Genomic DNA, 16,941 nt, shown 5'->3' on the forward strand with positions numbered 1-16,941 from the left:
TGTTCATTTTCCCTTTGAACATGTGACTTAAAAACTACATGTTAAATAAAACATGTACTTATTCAAATAACTAGTCAGCTTACATTGCAACTCTTTATAATTTCCTAACAAAATCATAGAATTTCAAAGTAGTGATACGATTTGAATAGAGAATGGTATTTTTCATTTATTTTATCATTTAATCCCACCTGTTCCGATCATTTCTAATGAGATTGATCAGGTCTCATAGGAAAGAAATCGACACCATTAAAATATTTCCTCTCTCTCTTCTTTCCCTGACCTTTCAAAACCATTTAAATACTTTTCAAAAACATTTCCATCCTTCTGCATAACCAATTTAAAACTGAATTGAAAAGACCCCATCCAAAATAAATCCCACAGTGTCAACAACACTAACCCATATTCATAACCAGTAAATGGTGTGTGCGTGTGTGTGTGTGTTAAACCATATGTCAAAAATAAACAGAAATGGCCCAGCCTTCCCATGCTTTATTCAGCATGCACTACCCTTAGTCACTATACACCCATATGATATTATATGATGGGTCTCTCACTGTCATAATCATGTACAAATATTCTGGTATTGTTAATAGACCAATTTCCAATCAACACATTTAATATCTGTTTCACCTTCGATTGTTCCTGTTAACCATTCTAAATGTAATACTTTTCCCTGTTGCAAATATAGTCAATTTCTCAACTGAAGAAATCAGTGATATTTGATCCTTGGCATCAAATAAAAAGTTGTTTTAGACATGGTCACCTATGTCTCCCTTAATTAACATACACACTGTATTGAACCTGCATTTTTCCTGGAAGCAAGAATTCTTATTCAAGACCCATCAGATAATACAGTGTTCCATTAAGTGGAATTGACCCCATTTTAAAATAAACAATCCCAGAGCCCCATTCCAGTAATCCTATCAATTTAACCTGCTGCATAAGTTTAGTAAAATACAAAACTGTTGTTTAACAAATGTAGAACCTTCAAAAGGTCGGTGATGTCTTATCAGCTTGGCAGTCAAGACGTATTTCATTCTACTTGCATTACTGGACACTGCTCCACATAATGGAGACAGATTATAATTTTATAATACATTAGCTTCCTGTTCAAATTCACTGGAGTTGCCAAACTATAAAACCAAGCAACAATAATCAAAAACTGTCAAATAATGTTTCTCATACCTCTACTTCAAATGTCCCACTACCTGCTTGCTTTCAACCGCAGCTAATATTTTTACAATCTCATGGTTCAATCCCTCTACTCATCCTTTAACCTTGTATTGAAACCTCAGCCTATCAAATTACTAAAATATTGTTAGAGTGCTATGAAAAGGTACTAATAACATATTACCATTCACATACTGTCAACACTCATCACATTTACATCAATCCTCCTTTTCAATTACTATATTTTTATCACTAACCACTGCTTCACACTCATTAAACATCTATTATTTTAAGATTAACCTGTAATGTGCCAAATGACTGTCTTTTGTTACCTTCACTAGTCTACATCTCTTCACTTAAATTAATCAGAGTTTGTTCTGACACTAGAATAGGGAGTAAAATGCTGATCTGCCATCAGCTGTTAAACGAACTGGGTTGTCACTGGAATTAGCTGTGTTTGTCCCGAGCATCCTATAGTTTTGGTATATTTGTCAGACATGGGGAGATGAGAGGCATAATTTGGATTTACATATGTGTGGATGGCTCCAGAATCTATCATTGTGGGTGTGCCTCTGTTCTCTATTTGAACTTGCAGCATAAGTTCTTGATCAGCTCTCGTGGATATCATTGAAAACTGACCCTCGCCTGTAGGATTCTCTGGGCATCCCTAGTATCCCTGATTAGGCCTCTCCCATGGGTTCACAGGGCCCGGTTGTTGTCTGTGATTGTTTTGCCAACCGTCACAATGTTCATAAACTAACTCAAACATTTTAAAGTTCATTTTAGGTTTAGTAACCTCTTTACTAATTATTTTACCCCTCCCTTCTATAATCCACTCCTTCTATTAACGATTTTCCAAGGTAGGGCAATCCACTTCCCAGACAATAATTAATTAGTCATGGCACTTAACACATTGTATTAGAACCTATACTATAATGTCTGCAAATGTATTACTGAATAATACAGATGACTTAATGTCTTATTCCAGTATAGCGCCTCAAATATCACTATTATTGATAACCCACGTTACCAAAACCATTCACACTTGTCTTCCTATTTCCACATCATCTTTCATAACAGTTCAACTTTTCTGGGTTCCTTCCTGCACCTTGCTCAGTCTCCCCTGTCCTTTCCAGGTCCTTTTCTTTTACCTAAGAGGGCACAGAGAGAGTCTCCTTATCATCTTTCACCTCTATTTCTCTCTATATTTCCACAACTCCAAACACCAGGGGGTATTATCTACTAGTGTATGGTGGAGGTTGTGCAAACCATTCCACCTTCTTCCTATCTGACTTTTATATTTATTTGCTTTAATATTTATCCTTGTCATTCCTGGACTATATCTTCCTAGTTGTCACGTCCTGACCTTAGTTCCTTTTTTATGTCTCTATTTTAGTTTGGTCAGGGCGTGAGTTGGGGTGGGCATTCTATGTGTTGTTCTATGTTTTTGTATTTCTGTGTTTGGCCTGGTATGGTTCCCAATCAGAGGCAGCTGTTTATCGTTGTCTCTGATTGAGAACCATACTTAGGCAGCCTGTTTTCCCACTATGGGTTGTGGGTAGTTGTTTTCTGTTTTGTGTTGCTGCACCTTACAGGACTGTTTCGTTTTCGTTTCGCTCTCATTGTTATTTTGTTTAGTGTTTCTGTTCCAATTAAATTACATAAACACTTACCACACTGCGCATTGGTCCGATCCTTCAAACTCCTCGTCAGAAGAGGAGGAAAACTGTTACACTAGTGGTCTGTTAAGTCTGTGGATTGCTCGTCCACACTCTGTTTCCTCCTACTGTTTATCCACATTACTAAATGCCTCTTGGAGGTGCTACTATAAACCATACTACCGTACTGTCCTTTATGTGTCTATTACCGTTATTTATTCCAATAGCATAGATTTATTTCAACCGTATAATATAGCTATATTTCTCTGTAATTTATACTCCTCTACCTCAGTATATACTTTATACTCCTTGTTTAACACGTGTTTAATAATTCCTCTGTATGCAAGGATAGTTATTCAACATACTATTTTGTCAATCTCCTATCTTTACACAGTTCCATTAAAAACTTCTTAGGGATAGGAGGCAGTATTCGGAGGTTTGGATGAATGAGGTGCCCAAAGTAAACTGCCTGTTACTCAGGCCCAGAAGCTAGGATATGCATATAATTGTTAGTATTGGATAGAAAACACTCAAAAGTTTCCAAAACTGATAAAATAATGTATGTGGTTATAACAGAACTGATAAAGCAGGTGAAAACACGAGGAGAATCCAACCAGAATATTTTTTTTTGGAGGTGACACCACTTTAAATGCATGTCTATGGGAAAATCAATGGAATACCTCCCATATTGCAGTTCCTATGGCTTCCAGTAGATGTCAACAGTCTTTAGAAAGAGTTTCAGGCTTCTTTAAAAAAAAAAAAAAAACGTTTTTTCACTTCATTATTTATCTCCGGTAATGAACATACATTTCTCTGTCTTAAATTTGATTGTTTATTTACATATTAGGGTACCTGAGGATTGATTAGAAACGTTGTTTGACTTGTTTGGACAAAGTTTATTGGTAACTTTCGGGATTCATTTTTATGCATTTTAAACGAGGGAAAACGGTGGATTACTGAGTCAAGCGCGCCAACTAAACTGACTTTTTGGGGATATAAAGAGGGACTTTATCAAACAAAAGGACCATGTGTTATGTAGCTGGGACCATTGTGATTGCAAACAGAGGAAGATCTTCAAAGGTAAGTGATTTATTCCATCGCTATTGCTGACTTTCGTGATGCCTCTGCTTGTTTGGAAAATGTTTAATGCTTTTGTATGAGGGGCGTTGTCCTCAGATAATCGCATGGTATGCTTTCGCCGTAAAGCCTTTTTGAAATCTGACAAGGAGGCTGGATTAAGAAGAAGTTAAGATTTTAACTGATGTATAACAATTGTATTTTGATGAATGATTATTATTACTATTTATGTAATTTGAATTTGGCGCTCTGCAATTTCAGGGTTGATTAATGATTCACCTAAAAAGGAGGAGAGTCTGAAGGAAATGATAACAGTACCTCACTAATGCTGTTTTCATAACCAATTGGAAAGTGCGGATTTACCACATACAACTGAGGAAAACCAACTTGAATGGCCCTCCAACTAGCGGGAATGCCATCATCCCTGAGATCCAAATTCTACCACTTGCTGACCTCTGATGTCACCTACTAAAGAAATTACTTCTATAACAGCATTTTCGGCAGCTAAATTATTTGTAATGTATTTATTTAACCTTTATTTAACTAGGCAAGTCAGTTAAGAACAAATTCTTATTTACAATGACGGCCTACCAAAAGGCTAAAGGCCTCCTGCGGGGACGGGTGCTGGTATTAAAAATAAAAATATATTAAATAAAATATAGGACAAAACACACATCACAACAAAAGAAACAACACAACTCTACAGAAAGTGAGACCTAAGACAACAACATAGTATGGCAGCAACACAACATGACAACAACATGGTAAAAACACAACACGGCAGCACAACATAGGGTATAAACATTGGGCACAGACAACAGTACAAAGGGCAAGAAGGTAGAGACAACAATACATCGCACAAAGCAGACACAACTGTCAGTAAGAGTGTACATTTTTTACCAGGCAAGTCAGATAAGAACAAATTCTTATTTTCAATGACGGCCTAGGAACAGTGGGCTAACTGCCTTGTTCAGGGGCAGAACGACAGATTTGTACCTTGTCAGCTCAAAGATTTGATCTTGCAACCTTCCTGTTACTAGCCCAACGATCTAACCACTAGGCTACCTGCCGCCCCATGATAATTAGCAACACAACACGACAACAATATTGATATTGTCCATGATTATTGTCCATGATTGAGTCTTTGAATGAAGAGATTGAGATAAAACTGTCCAGTTTGAGTGTTTGTTGCAGCTCGTTCCAGTCGCTAGCTGCAGCGAACTGAAAATGAGAGCGACCCAGGGATGTGTGAGCTTTGGGGACCTTTAACAGAATGTGACTGGCAGAATGGGTGTTGTATGTGGAGGATGAGGGCTGCAGTATATATCTCAGATAGGGGTGAGTGCGGCCTAAGAGGGTTTTTATAAATAAGCATCAACCAGTGAGGGTTGCGACGGCTATACAGAAAGACCAGTTAACAGAAGGGTATAGAGTGTTGTGATGTGTCCTATAAGGAGCATTGGTAGCAAATCTGATGGCCGAATGGTAAAGAACATCATTTTTAGGGTCAAGTTTAAGGAGCTCCTTTAGCACCTCCGACTCAGTGACCTCCTGCAGGGAGAGACTTTGTAGCGGGGCAGGGGGGGAAAAAGGGATGAGTATCGGGGCTGGTCACATTAGAAGGGGAAGGAGATGACAAATTGTTGGACGGGCAAGGAAGCATGGCTGAGTCAAATAGTAGACCTGACTTAATGAAGTGGTGAATAAAAAGCTCAGCCATGTGCTTCTTGTCAGTAACAACCACATCATCAACTTTAAGCGACATGGGCAGCTTTGAGTGAGAGTTTATTCTTCAGGTCTTTAACCGTTTTCCAGAACTTCTTGGGGTTAGACCCACAGAGAGTGAACTGCTCCTTAAAGTAACTAACTTTCAATTGATCAATTAGGTAATAAGCTTCTAGTGTTAACGTGCAGAAAACCCAGGCTTTTACGGGAGAAGAAATCAGTGAAACAAGTCAGAATTGGGGCTAGCAACAGTAGATGGGCCATGGTGTATATGTACATTTCCAGATATCATCAACAGTCATACAATCAAGGCAAGGAAGATGACAGGGAAAGCTCTGCAGTGTTGATTTATGACATTTGAATGTGCGTTAGATGGCAACAAGATCATACTGTACAGCAATTTCATCAGGTAACATAAATACAAAGCCGTCGAGAGGTGGTTAGAATGGGATGGGAGGCCAAAAGTCTGTGTAGCCAATAGAGAGTCAGAGTCCCGAGTGTGGGAACAAACAGTCTGTCCCACCGTTGGGTAAACAAGAAAGTTCATATTCAACAAAGCATGAAGGAGTCATGTAAAATATAATAAAAAGCAATCTATTAATGTTTCTTTTTTTACTCTATAATTAGTTTACAAACATGATAGCTGGACATTTAAATGTTGGTTGATGCAGCTTGTTGGCCATTAGCCAATCGGGATTTCTCAACGAGTTCAAAGGACATGAATTCATCTAAATGGTATTTACTACTTCACAACTGGTAAATTCCCACCTCCCACCTGGTTACAAATTCAGCATTACTAAATCTACAGAATTCATTGAGGCAATAGTGTACATGTGGAAAAGTAATGTAGGCACACTGAGACATGCATTCAGGTATACAACCTAGGTCTACCACCGCCCTAAGTCTTCTATACTGCTGTTGACATACAATGACCTTTCACTACAACTGGTAAAACTGCATTGACTAAAGGAATGGCTGTTTGTCAATGTTCATCAATTGTCTTGTCATTCTATGGCAGACACCATGTCAACATCCCTTTAATCCTCAGTAACTGTTTTGACCCCAGCCCAAAACACACAATTCCGCCTATTGTAATTTGATAAATAGGAATAATTTTTTTATCAAGGTTTTTCTGTAGACATACTTTAATTACAAGTTATTCATACCACCAGAGGGCGGAGGGGGACCTGTATCAATTATTTTGACCGGTAAGACAGATCATCTGCCTAGATATCCACGTACTCACCTAAGATTATACTTTTCTATACCACGTATCATAAGACTGTGTACAAAACCAAAATGACCTTCTTTTGTGCATACAAAAGTCTTCCAATGCATATAAAAGTCTTCCAATAAAGTCGTCCAAGAAGTCGGCTCTCAGGATCACCTTTTGAAGTGAACTGATGTACTGTCTCTTTAAATGGCAGTCGCTTTAACTACATAAATATGACAGCATTAATATTTACTTTAAAGTTCAGAAAGATAAATTATACTTTAATCAAATTATGGTCAATTAGCTTCTTAGTATTGTGGGTTGAATTTTGGAAAAGAAATGCACATTACATATTTTTTCATTATACGGTACATTAAAATATACTGTAATTTTGTTAAAATAAGTCTGTTTTGGTCATTTTTCTTTTTCAGATTAATTACATGTCTAATGATGTTTGGAAAGTAAATAAGTTGATATTTTGCTATAATTGTTGCTTTATCAAATAGTTTCTCCTTGGATCAAAGTGAACCCTGTTGGTAATCGATGTATGTATGGTAGTGCACTTCAGGTGAGGCGTTACTAAGCCGTCACTAAACCCTCAGCAGCATCCAGGCCAGGGCCATTAGGCCCAGAGAGGAGCACTTTGTGGAGGCTCCCGACGCTGGATGGCCCTGGGTCGTCACCACCCAGTCGTTGACAGGCTGGATGTTCCTGAAGACGTTGGTCATCAAGTCAGAGGTGGAGTTGTGGTCAATGTGCACTGTTGTGCTGAAGAGGTCAATCTGAGTAGAGAAGGTTAATGAATTACTAGGATCATAGACATAAGTGTGACATCAGGCTGGCCCAATGGCTTTAGCCATTGGGCACAAACGTCAGCTCAACATCTACTTTCAGTTGAGCTGCCAAGTAATGTGAAATCAACTAAACTTTGAGATAACTGCTCTCCAAGTAAATATATAAATATATCACAAAAACAACTTTGAGGCATGTCACTGCATTCTGGTTAAAAGTTGAATAGAAATTACAAATTACTGAAATATATGTACAGATTGTGATATCTTAATTTGATCATCCTGTTGTTGCTTCTACTGTATTCATGGTTTAAAAAGCTTTTCTAAAGTTTGTGATTTTCATTTCAGACTTGACATTCCCTAATGAAAAATGTAACAACCCCTGTAAAAAAATGTCCAAAAATTATAATCCACATAATACATATTTCCTGTTGCTGCAGGATTATTAACCTGCTGTTTGAAACTGGCTCAAAATTAAGATACAGGATATGTCCAGTTGAAGTCGGAAGTTTACATACACTTAGGTTGGAGTCATTAAAACTTGTTGTTCAACCACTCCACACATTTCTTGTTATCAAACTATAGTTTTGGCAAGTCGGTGAGGACGTCTACTTTGTGCATGACACAAGTCATTTTTCCAACAATTATTTACTTATAATTCAAAGCATCACAATTCCAGTGGGACAGAAATTTACAAAGACTAAGTTGATTGTGCCTTTGGGGCTGCAGGGGAGCCTATTGGTTAGCTCATTGTAACTGAAAGGTTGCAAGTTTGAATCCCGAGCAGACCAGATACAAATCTGTCATTCTGCTCCTGAACAATGTAGTTAACCCACTGTTCCTAGGCTGTCTTTAAACATAAGAATTTGTTCTTTACTGACTTGCCTAGTAAAATAAAAATTAAACAGCTTGGAAAATTCCAGAAGATTATGTCATTGCTTTAGAAGCTTCTGATAGGCTAATTGACATAATTTGAGTCAATTGGAGGCATACCTATGGATGTATTTCAAGACCTACCTTCAAACTCAGTGTCTCTGCTTAACATCATGGTAGAAAACAGCCACTAACTAAAAAAGTGTAGACCTCCACAATTCTGGTTCATCCTTGGAGCAACGCCTGATGGTGCCATGTTCATCTGTACAAATAATAGTACGCAAGTGTAAACACCATGGGACCACGCAGCCGTCACACCGCTCAGGAAGGAGTGCCTTCTGTCTCCTAAAGATGAATGTACTTTGGTGCAAAAAGTGCAAATCAATCCCAGAACAACATCAAAGAAGCTTGTGAAGATGCCGGAGGACCCCGGGACAAAAGTATCTATATCCACAGTAAAACGAGTCCTATATCGATATAAACTGAAAGGCTGCTCAGCAAGGAAGAAGCCACTTCTCCAAAACCGCCATAAAAAAGCCAGACTACGGTTTGCAACTGCACATGGGGACAAAGATTGTACTTTTTGGAGAAATGTCCTCTGGTCTGATGGAACAAAAATAGAACTGTTTGGCCATGATGACCATCATTATGTTTGGAGGAAAAAGGGGGATGCTTGCAAGCTAAAGAACACCATACCAGCCATGAAGCACGGGGGTGGCAGCAGCATATTGTGGGGGTGCTTTACTGCAGGAGGGACTGATGCACTTCACAAAATAAATGGCATCATGCGAAAGGAAAATTATGTTGATATATATTGAAGCAACATCTCAAGACATCAGTCAGGAAGTTAAAGCTTGGTCGCAAATGGGTCTTCCAAATGAACAATGACCCCAAGCATACTTCCAAAGTTGAGGCGAAATGGCTTAAGGACAACAAAGTCAAGGTATTGTAGAGGCCATCACAAAGCCCTGACCTCAATACCATAGAACGTTTTGGGGCAGAACTGAAAAAGTAAAGTGTGTGCGAGCAAGGAGGCCTACAAACCTGAATCAGTTACACCAGCTCTGTCGGGAGGAATGGGCCAAAATTCACCCAACATATTGTGGAAAGCTTGTGGAAGGCTACCTGAAACGTTTGACCCTGTCACTACTTCAGCCGAAGTTGGTCCCTCCCCTTGTTCGGGCGGCGTTTGGCGGTCGAAGTCACTGGTTTTCTAGTCGCCACCGATCCACGTTTCATTTTCCATTTGTTTTGTCTTCATTGTACACACCTGGTTTCCATTCCATAATCATTGTTCCACTCTTTAACCCTCTGGTTTCCCCCTTGATTTTGTGTGTGTTTGTTATTGTCAAGTTGTCTGAATTATTTTGTCTCCTTCATGGAATATTGTTTTAAAGTAAAGTTCCGGTATTACTCATCTCTGTGTCCTGAGCCTGACTCCGCCTTACCAGCATCACATAGACATTTGACAGAAACACGCACCCGACCTAATGGAGTCAGCAGGTGCACACAGCCCTCCTATACCTGTGGAGGACAGCGTCCAGCAGCACGCGACTATGTAGCGAAGTCTCGGCACACCCATGGATCGCGGGCTGCAAACCATGGAGCAATGGGAGAGAGGGGGTTTTCCAGCAACCCCATCATCATCACCCCAGCTCCCACAACAAGCCACACCGCTGTCCACCCCTCCTTCACCTGAACCCAGTGGGATTCGGCTCGAGCTTCCGAGGGAGTATGATGGGATGGCTGCCGGGTGCCAGAGGTTCCTAGTCCAGCTGGAGCTCTACTTGGCAACCGTCCATCCGGCTCCTTCGGGACGCGAGGGTGTGAACGCCCTCATCTCCTGTGTATCTGGGAAAGCGCTTGAATTGGGCCAACGCCATCTGGGGAAGGGAAGGAGCGACGTTGGACAACTATGAGGATTTCACCCGCCGCTTCCGGGCGGGGGAACTCTTGTTTCATCTTAGACAGAGGATGAGGAGCACACAAGACTTTGCCCTGATCGACCACTACAGGTGTAGTCTACGCAAGGACGTTAATCGGGAGCTAGCCTGCAGAGACACCACCCTTACATTTGACCAGCTGGTGGACCTATCCATCCGGCTGGATAACCTGTTGGCCTCCCGTGGATGTCCGGATCGGGGTCCGTCAGTTAGGAGGTGCTGCTCTGAGGGGGACCGGAGGGGGGGCATTTCCTGCACCACCTGTGGCCGCAGAGTACACACTGCTGGTCGTTGCTGGGGAGGTTCTGCAGGGAGTCGAGGTAGCAGGCAGGGCACTGTTGGATCATCCCAGGTGAGTAGGCACCCGACTCAACCAGAGCTCCCTGTTGCTCACATGCTTGTGTTCATATAATTTCCTGAGTTTTCCCTGCATTCCCAGTATAAGGCGCTAGTAGATTCAGGAGCAGCTGGGAACTTTATTGATCGTTCATTTGCACATAGTTTAGGGATCCCTACTGTTCCTGTTGATATGCCCTTCCCTGTGCACACCTTAAATAGTCGGACATTAGGGTCAGGGCTGATTAGGGAGACCACCGCTCCCTTATGCATGATAACACAGGAGGGTCATAAGGAGAGAATTAGTCTCTTCCTTATTGATTCTCCTGCATTTCCTGTGGTGCTGGGCCTACCCTGGTTGGCCTATCATGGCCCCACTACTTCGTGGCAGCAGAGGGCTCTCAAGGGATGGTCACGTAAGTGCTCTGGGAGGTGTGTAGGTGTTTCCATAGGTGCAACTACGGTGGAAAGTCCAAACCAGGTCTCCACCGTGCACATCCCCTGTGAATATGCCGATTTGGCTCTCGCCTTCTGTAAGACAAAGGCGACTCAACTACCAGCCCATCAACGGGGGGATTGTGCGATACATCTCCTGGTAGACGCAGCACTTCCCAGGAGTCACTTGTATCCTCTGTTACAGGAGGAGACGGCGGCTATGGAAACATATGTCTCCGAATTTCTGGGGCAGGAATACATTCGGCCTTCTACTTCACCTGCCTCCTCGAGTTTCTTTTTTGTGAAGAAGAAGGATGGAGACTTACGCCGGTGTATTGACTATCAAGGTCAATTGACTATGACTATGTCATGCCGTACGGGTTGATGAATGCTCCCGCAGTCTTCGTTGACATTCTGATATACTCCGCTACACGCGCCGAGCATCTGTCCCTGGTGTGCAGGGTGCTTGGTCGAATGTTGGAGTATGACCTGTACGTCAAGGCTGAGAAAATTCTGTTCTTCCAACAGTCCGTCTCTTTCCTAGGGTACCGCCTTTCCGCATCAGGGGTGGAGATGGAAAATGACCGCATTTCAGTCGTGCGTAATTGGCCGACTCCAACCACAGTAAAGGAGGTGCATAGGTTGTTAGGGTTTGCCAACTACTACTGGAGGTTTATCTGGGACTTTGGTCAAGTAGAGGCTCCCATTGCCTCATTGCTGAAGGTGGGACCGGTGCGACTGCAGTGGTCAGCTGGGGCAGACAGGGCTTTTGGTCACCTAAAGGCTCTGTTTACCTCGACTCCCATGCTGGCTCATCCTGATCCCTCCTTGGCATTTATAGTGGAGGTGGACGTGTCCGAGGCTGGGATAGGAGCTGTGCTGTCTCAGCGCTCGGGTACTCCACAAAAACTCCGCCCCTGTGCTTTCTTTTCGAAGAAGCTCAGCTCGGCGGAGCGTAACAATGATGTGGGGGACCGGGAGTTGTTGGCTGTCGTCAAGGCTCTGAAGGCGTGGAGGCATTGGCTTGAGGGAGCTAAACACCCTTTTCTCATTTGGACTGATCACCGCAATCTGGAGTACATCTCGGCGGCGAGGAGAATAAACCCTCGCCAGGCAGGGTGGGCTATGTTTTTCACCTTTTTTGTTTTCACCCTACCCTCTACATACCAGGTTCCCAGAACGCTAAGGCAGATGTACTTTGCCGGATGTATGACACAGAGGAGCAGTCCACGGATCCCACTACCATACTTCCGGCTTCTTGCCTGGTGGCACCGGTGGTGTGGGAGGTGGACGCGGACATCGAGCGGGCATTACGTACAGAGCCTGTCCAGTTGGATGTCTGTACGTTCCATCTGCTGTCCGCAACCGTTTGATCTATTGGGCCCACACGTCACCCTCCTCTGGTCATCCTGGCATTGGTCGGACAGTGCGCTGTGTTGGTGTGAAGTACTGGTGGTTCACCCTGGCTAAGGAAGTGAGGGTTTATGTTTCCTCCTGCTCTGTGTGCACCCAGTGCAAGTCACATAGACACCTGCCCAGAGGGAAATTACAACCCCTACCCGTTCCACAACGGCCATGGTCACACCTATCAGTGAATATCTTGACGGATCTTCCTCCGTCACAAGGAAACACCACGATCCTGGTCGTTGTGGATCGGTTTTCTAAGTCCTTCCATCTCCTTACTTTGCCCGGTCTCCCTACGGTCCTACAGACTGCGGAGGCCCTGTTCACCCACGTCTTCCGAAACTATGGGGTGCCTGAGGATATAGTTTCTGATCGGGGTCCCCAGTTCATGTTCAGGGTTTGAAGGGCATTTATGGAACGTCTGGGGATCTCGGTCAGCCTCACCTCAGGTTTTCACCCCGAGTGTAATGGGCAGGTGGAGAGAATTTTTTTTTAAATAATTTTACCCCGTTTTCTCCCCAATTTCATGGTATCCAATTGTTTTAGTAGCTACTATCTTGTCTCATCGCTACAACTCCCGTACGGGCTCGGGAGAGACGAAGGTTGAAAGTCATGTGTCCTCCGATACACAACCCAACCAAGCCGCAATGCTTCTTAACACAGCGCGAGGAAACACCGTGCACCTGGCAACCTTGGTTAGCGCGCACTGTGCCCGGCCCGCCACAGGAGTCGCTGGTGCGCAATGAGACAAGGACATCCCTACCGGCCAACCCCTCCCTAGACGCTAGGCCAATTGTGCGTCGCCCCACGGATCTCCAGGTTGCGACCGGTTACGACAGAGCCTGGGCGCAAACCCAGAGTCTCTGATGGCACAGCTGGCACTTCAGTACAGCGCCCTTAACCACTACACCACCCGGGAGGCCCAGATGGAGAGAATTAACCAGGATGTGGGTAGGTATCTGCGGTCCTATTGCCAAGACTGGCCGATGGAGAGGGCGGCTTTCATCCCCTGGGTAAAGATGGCCCAGAACTCACTCCGCCACTCCTCCACTAACTATCACTGTCTCCTTTCCAATGCGTACTAGGTTATCAGCCAGTTCTGGCACCGTGGCATCAGAGCCAGATCGAAGCAACTGCAGGGGATGAGTGGTTTCGGTGCTCGGAGGAGACAAGGGACGCTGCCCATGTGCACCTGCAACGGGCCATCAGGTGGCAGAAGGAGAGCGCCGACCGCCACCGCAGTGAGGCCCCGGTGTTCTCGCTGGGGGACCGGGTCTGGTTCTCGACCCTCCACCTGCCCCTCCACCTGCCCTGCCAGAAGCTGGGTCCGCGGTTTGTGGGGCCATTCAACATCCTGAGGAGACTGAACAGGGTTTGTTATAAATTACAGCTCCCCCTGATTACCGTATTAACCCCTTGTTCCATGTGTCTTTCCTCAGGCCGGTATTATTTCGGAAATCATTACTGTGATAATGTTTCAAAAGCAGAATGGATAAGGAATGGATCCTGCACTTGAAGATATTTGAATACAGTCTATGTTTCTAGTCGGAGCTATGTTTATTTCCTGGTAAGTAGAAATTGTATTCAGTTTATTGTGAAATTGTTGCACAAACTCACCAAATCCTGGCTGACTTTGATAGGGTCCTTGAACACGGTCCACACCACAGCCTCGTTGCAGTTTGGAGTGGTCAGGGATCCAAGGTAACGGTAGTATTTAGTGCGGTCCACCCCTTCCAGGAGCTCATCCAATGAAAAAGCATCATGAGTAATGTTTATATACTCATCTGGAGGAAGAGAGAAATAAAACATATACCAAAATAATATGGTACTGAAATGGAACAAGAAAAATACAAATGTTGAATTCAAAGAGAAAAATTCAACCCAAATCCTCTTCCAAACTTTATTTCGAGGAAGTAGTTCTTGATCAAATCAGAACCAGTTAAATCTCTCCTCTCACCTTTTAGTGTGATGTTGGCCAAGTATGATGTCAGAGTATTCCAGGCTGCTGGTGAACCAGTCACATTACTCGGCATGGCCTTTATGGAACAAGATTGACTTTATAAACAAAAACAGCAATAAAACATTGAAATGCCCAATCTACAGTGGAAAAATGGATGCCATTTCTAGGAAGGTTAAACCATCCACTCGCCTCTATGAAAAAGCCAAGAACAGCGAGTCCCGTGTCGTCTGCAACGGCCGCGGTCGTATTGCCATTGAGCGAAGACTTGGCATTTACTATGTGCATCTGAAAGGTGAAGCATAAAAGATGATCTATAAAAGTTATCTGAATCCATTGGAAAATTAAAATATTGGATTGATACATTTAAAAAGGTAGACTACAATCTGCCATACTTACAGCTGTTCAAAAGAAATGTCATTTAATGATATATATATGCTCCAATTCTTGAGGAAAGGAACGTATGAATGTCTCATGAGCTCAGTACAACAGTGGACTATTGCACCATTTATTAATTTGAGAGAGATTACATTTCTCCATCTGTCAGATTTATAGTAAACCAAGTGGCAGGGATGCAGTTTGGCTGGAGGGGAATTAATTCAGACTGGACTAAATGAAGACCTTGACATTGGTCCATTGCAGTGTGGTGTATGTGCATCAGTATGAGAAGTGTCACCCCATGTGACATGGGCTACATTCAGAATCACAACCCTTCTCCCGAAGTGCACGCATACACTCTTCCCTGCATGAATTTAAAAGGAATGGATTAGTGTTTGGAATATGGTGGAAATTCCTTCCAGCCATGCTTGCACAAATCCAAGAAGTGGGAGTGTGGAAGGGAGGGGGCATAATTCTGGAGAAGGTTAGAGAATCAGAACGCAGCAATGTTGTGTTGAACCTTCCCATACCTCCATGGGGTAGCGTGTTCCATCCACTGTGTGCTCTGACCCAGGTACTGAGGTACCATTCCCCCAGTGGAGGTGAAACTGCAGGCTGTCATAGGCCTCAGACAGTGCCCCACCTGTAACCTGGACACCCCTCGTGAGCGTCACTTTGACTGAAAGAAAGAGAGGAGGAACAATAGGAGAGGAATTGGTTACATTTCGAAAATGAAGGTTCCTGGTTTAGTACATACATTTTCCTCAAGTGGGACTTTGTGTGCATGGATTGAGAAAGCAAGGCATCCATCCATTCTCCTCACCAGTTTTGCCAGTGTTCTTGATCTTGTTCATTGTGGAGTTGTCTCCGTATTTGGTGAAAGTGAAGGCAGTCAGGGTTTCATCGCCCACTGCTGATTCAGAGACGATGTTGATGGGAGACTGACGGGATCCATTGCAATGTTCAGTGACAATGGCGGACCAAGTGGTGTCATCTTAACATGGAATCAATCATACCATGGTGTCAATGTACCATCGTTTTATAAGGGTCATATAATATGCTAATAAATCAATTATATAGTCTATTATCCACTGCCATCACAATCACTTCAATTTGTGAGTAGAAATTACACTGTAATCAGTGGGTAAAATCAATACTTACCACAACTAGGATCATGGTAACACCACACTGTTACAATTGAAGAAGGGAAAAAGTTATGCAGAGTCACAACATTGATAGAAGAGTCACAGTCCAACAAAATAATAGAATAATCACTTACAACCGCCTGCAGCACCGTATGTAGTGGGGACAAAGAGTGTCGCAACGATAACCACAAGTCGATTCATCTGAAAGCGAGATAAAGGCAATTATGAATAGAGAGCCCACTAAGCACCGACCGACGTCGGAAGAGCCATGGATGTTGAAATGTGGTTGAAATTTGGTCAGTCCGCCCTGGTCTTGATATCAACATCCCACAAACTTAGATTTTTAGTTGACGATTTTATCTAGAGCAACTTAGTCAGGTAATTCAACTAAGGTAGATAAACAACCACATTTCATAGTCATAGCGAGTAGGGGTGTTAACCCGATGTCCTGGCTACAGATGTAGGATCTTAATTTGACCCAGTTTGCGACAGCAGGAAAATAATCCTGCAGCAAAAGGAAATGTGAATTATAATGTGGATTATTGCGTTATTTTTTTTTTTTATCATCATCATCATCATAATCTGTAAATTATCAACCTGGCCCCATTTCCATCATTGCCATGTAATAATCCCCCTCATTCCTAATTGGCATATATCACTCCTCACTTATCCACCTGATAGCTGATATGTGTTGAGCGTTCTGGCACAAGTGCTTGCCTGCATCATCCATGTGGGTACAAATTGGTGGTGGATGAGGTGAGCGCTTTAAGCATCCGGAAAGGAGCTTTCATTCATGCAATTCATTAAAATTATTTTGTTATTATAGCAAGTAAAAT

The 16,941-nt window shown here is 42.9% G+C and overlaps 1 protein-coding gene across 1 annotated transcript; it reads right to left on the reverse strand.

The window, feature by feature from the left end:
- Nucleotides 1–7,281: 7,281 nt before the first annotated feature.
- LOC135507773 (carbonic anhydrase 4-like) lies at nt 7,282–16,308 on the reverse strand. The gene is made up of 8 exons (XM_064927412.1): nt 16,240–16,308; nt 16,122–16,148; nt 15,784–15,954; nt 15,491–15,639; nt 14,775–14,870; nt 14,583–14,661; nt 14,243–14,409; nt 7,282–7,625 (listed from the first exon to the last, which is right to left on the reverse strand). The coding sequence occupies exons 1-8, from the start codon at nt 16,304–16,306 to the stop codon at nt 7,434–7,436; spliced, it is 948 nt and encodes a 315-aa protein (XP_064783484.1). The 5' UTR covers nt 16,307–16,308; the 3' UTR covers nt 7,282–7,433.
- Nucleotides 16,309–16,941: the final 633 nt, after the last annotated feature.

The sequence above is a fragment of the Oncorhynchus masou genome, chromosome 3, assembly GCF_036934945.1.
Source record: "Oncorhynchus masou masou isolate Uvic2021 chromosome 3, UVic_Omas_1.1, whole genome shotgun sequence".
NCBI lineage: Eukaryota > Metazoa > Chordata > Actinopteri > Salmoniformes > Salmonidae > Oncorhynchus > Oncorhynchus masou.

What these genes read in the sequence shown, in the direction of transcription:
- LOC135507773 (XM_064927412.1), bottom strand. Translation starts at nt 16,306, where the DNA reads ATGAATCGACTTGTGGTTATCGTTGCGACACTCTTTGTCCCCACTACA. An exon ending in CAAGAACACTGGCAAAACTG is followed by an intron (nt 15,640 to 15,783) that starts GTGAGGAGAATG and finishes TCTTTCTTTCAG; the next exon opens with TCAAAGTGACGCTCACGAGG. An exon ending in TTCTTGGCTTTTTCATAGAG is followed by an intron (nt 14,662 to 14,774) that starts GCGAGTGGATGG and finishes TGTTCCATAAAG; the next exon opens with GCCATGCCGAGTAATGTGAC.